This window comes from Myotis brandtii, unplaced genomic scaffold (genome assembly GCF_000412655.1).
Source record: "Myotis brandtii unplaced genomic scaffold, ASM41265v1 scaffold550, whole genome shotgun sequence".
NCBI classification, from domain to species: domain Eukaryota; kingdom Metazoa; phylum Chordata; class Mammalia; order Chiroptera; family Vespertilionidae; genus Myotis; species Myotis brandtii.
This window is the reverse complement of record NW_005370043.1, coordinates 3,386,674-3,389,787: the sequence shown is the minus strand read 5'-3', so window position 1 is coordinate 3,389,787 and position 3,114 is coordinate 3,386,674. Positions and strand designations below refer to the sequence as shown.

Below are 3,114 nucleotides of genomic sequence, written 5' to 3'. Positions count from 1 at the left end.
CGTTAGGTCTCGGCTGGACTCTCCCGCCAACCTGAGACCCGCCCCTGACGAGGGGAGGATGTATGGAACCCGTTTATCTTCCTCCACCCTCCCGTGCCCCACCCCGACTGTGTCCACGTTCCTCTCGCCACTGCCCCCTGAGCCACACGCAGGACCCAGCTTCACGCGTGCCCCGCTCCAGACCTCACTCGTGTCCCTAGGAGGTGGCCACCTGACCTGTTACATGCCACACGCGCTCCCGCCCCCACGAGCTCCCGGCCGCGCCAAGCGCACGGTTTGCGTGAAGAGAGCGGACCCGCCCCCTAAATCCCGGAGACCATTAATTTATGGAAGAGAGACTTGGGGTGCACCGCCTCGAACCCTCCGGGGTTCGGGGTCTCAGGCCCAGGAGACACAGCCCTGACCACGCGCCCAGGATGCAGTAGGAGGTCCATCAGTCAGACTTCAGGAGGCACTTCCTTGATGCCTGAGCTCGGCGCCCATTTAAAGATAAGAGGTTGGAAGGGATGACGCCGGGACTGCAGGTAGTGGGGGGCAGGCAACCCTTGTGCCCTTGGCCAAGGTAAAAGGGGGCCCATCTATTTTTCAGTAAGCGCCACTAGAGTTCCTATGGCAACCGCTCTCCCAGAGAAAGCCCGGGCAGGCAGATGGTGACCTCGCAAAGAAGAAGGGGTCTGTTTGGGTGGTCGGGGGCGCGAGAACGTGCGAGGCGGGGACGCACGGGGCTCACCGCGGGGAGGGGCGGCGCCGGCTCCGCGTGGTGCTGAAGGGGACAGCGCCAGGTTTGTCGCACTGCGCAGGCGCAGAGGCGTTAACAAAGCGGAGAGGAGGCGGCGGCGCGCGGCCGGGGGAGGTGCGCGCCCACGTGGCTCTATTTTAGCAGAGGTGGATCCTTCCAGCTATATCCTCCCCACGCCGGCTGAGGAAGGAGTCAGTCCTCTCCCAAGTTGCCCTCTTTGATCCTTCCCCTCTGCTGGCTTCCCTCTTCTCACTGCATTGGGAGATGAAGGCATGTGGAAAGAATTCTGGGAAACCCAGGATGCTTTAGTTCTTTATCCCGATTCGCTCCACCCTGGACAAGGCGCTTCCTCCCCAGGGCCTTGGTTTCATCTTTAAAATGGAGTGACAGCACAGACCTGCCCACCTTGCAGAGGTGCCGGAAGCCCTGATGAGATCATGGATGGGAGGGTCACCCAGCTGGGGGACAGCTTTCAGCGACACCAGTAGCTCTCGGAATCCTTCACACCCTCACCACCAATGGGTGATGGGGAAGGCATTGCTCCAGGGGTTCCCCGGAGCGGACCCTGGAACTAGGACCTGGGACGCCCTGAGAGGGCAGCTTAGAGTCTGAGGCCAGAGCTCAAGGGCGTCACTGCGCTAGGGTAGCCCAGACCCAGACCCCCAACGAAACCCCCAACGGAGAAGCACTACTCCTGGCGGCTGAGCTGAGCACTCTTCTCAGGACTTTAAACCTCCTAGGGAAGGAAAGGGACCCGGCTGGAGATGTAGTTTTTTATTTTATTTTATTTTATTTTATTTTATTTATTTCAGAGCGGAAGGGAGAGGGAAAGAGAGATAGAAACATGATGAGAGCGAATCATTGATCAGCTGCCTCCTGCACACCCCACACTGGGGATCGAGCCCTGACCGGGAATCGCACCCTGACCTTTTGGTTCATAGGTCCATGCTCAACCACTGAGCCACGCTGGCCGGGCGAGACGTAGTCCTTCTCAATGCGCCCGGCATCTCTTCCCCCAAGGTGTAAGCCCGTTCCAAATCGTCCAGGAGTGGAAGGGGTTGGATAGCTCTGTACTTCACAATTAACCAGGAATGGGAGGTTTGGGTAAATTTGCTTGATGAAGGAAGAAAAAGCTAGCTTCACTCATTCAATTCATTTAACAATTATCGAGCACCTACTACATGCCAGGCATTAAGAGCCTAGATAGTTTCTTCCCATTTTTCAAAGTCCCTAAAAGCAACCAGAGGGCAGAGGGTAAGCCCGGAACCTTGGAATTCCGGCTCTGCCCCTTCTGCGTTTGGCCTTGCTTGCTCCTCCCATCACCACTTAACTCAAAATCATCCACTGGCCCAAGGCAATAAAAGAAGACAGTCTCTGCAGCAGCATCACATTCTTTAGACTCGGGTCTCAAGCCCTATAGCGGAGAAGGCGAGATCTAATGTTACAGCACCGGTCTGTTCCGCCCTCCGTTTCGGTATCTATCGCGAACGCTTTCCGATAGGATCCTCAGTGAGACGGCACTCGATTGAATCGGTCTGTCACTACAGCCCAAGGAGGCGGGTTCGCGACAGCTGTTCCTAAGCCAGAGCGAGAAGACCTTACTGCGCACGCGCAGTAGACAGCCGAAGGAGCCACCGATGGAGCCGTCCGGAGGGGAGCAAGAGCTGGGAGCCGTCAGGTACCGAGCACCGAAGGGGCCGAGAGAGTGAAGAAGGACCTGGGGGAGGGGAGTTGACCCGGGACCTGGCCTAGGGGCCGCTCTTAGGAGCTAGGGCGCAGGAGCGTAACGGAGACGGACTCGCAGGTAACAGCGGTCCGGGGACGCCGCCGCCAACGCCCTTTTACCCACAGGCTCCTGGACCTGCCTTGGGAAGACGTGCTGCTCCCACACGTCCTGAGCCGGGTTCCGCTGTGCCAGCTGCTCCGGCTGCAGCGCGTCAGCCGCGCCTTTCGGGCCCTAGTGCAGCTGCACCTGGCGGGGCTGGGGGCGGGGGGGGGGGGGGGGGGGGGGGGGGGGACAGAGCTCCGCCCCCATCTGGGTACCGCCCTCGCCTTGTCTCCAGCCCAGTTCCCAGTCCCTCTGTCTACCCTTCCAGACCCCCTTAGCCCTCCAGGGGTGCCCTGGAAGAGAGCCACCTGCGGGAAGTACTCTCAAAGGACGAGTACCGGGTATCAAGTCCGAGGGCGCCTGGGGCGTGGGGTCTTTCCTGGGAGGGCAGGTGGCAAGCCCCAGCGGGCAGGCTGCTGTCAGGAGAGAACTCGTCTGGGGCGGATAGGCAGCGCCAGCCCCATCCCCTGCACCAGCTGAGAGTCGAGGTGCCTCCCTGCCTGCAGGTGGGTCCGCAGATCCCGCGGGCCGCATTGGCCTGGCTGCT

General features: G+C 60.3%; 2 protein-coding genes across 2 annotated transcripts in view; one reads left to right on the top strand and one right to left on the bottom strand.

Moving 5' to 3' along the window:
* PSD (pleckstrin and Sec7 domain containing) overlaps positions 1-1,522 on the bottom strand; it is a 16,227-nt gene extending 14,705 nt beyond the window's left edge. The window contains exon 1 of the mRNA XM_005878249.2: positions 731-1,522. The gene's annotated coding sequence lies outside the window, so the exon portion shown is untranslated. The remainder of the gene's footprint in view (positions 1-730) is intronic.
* Positions 492-3,114, top strand: part of FBXL15 (F-box and leucine-rich repeat protein 15) — a 4,367-nt gene continuing 1,744 nt past the window's right edge. Inside the window, exons 1-4 of the mRNA XM_014549383.1 lie at positions 492-524; positions 2,287-2,417; positions 2,591-2,726; positions 2,846-2,908. Coding sequence (XP_014404869.1) covers positions 507-524; positions 2,287-2,417; positions 2,591-2,726; positions 2,846-2,908 — 348 coding nt within the window. The 5' untranslated portion in view covers positions 492-506. The remainder of the gene's footprint in view (positions 525-2,286; positions 2,418-2,590; positions 2,727-2,845; positions 2,909-3,114) is intronic.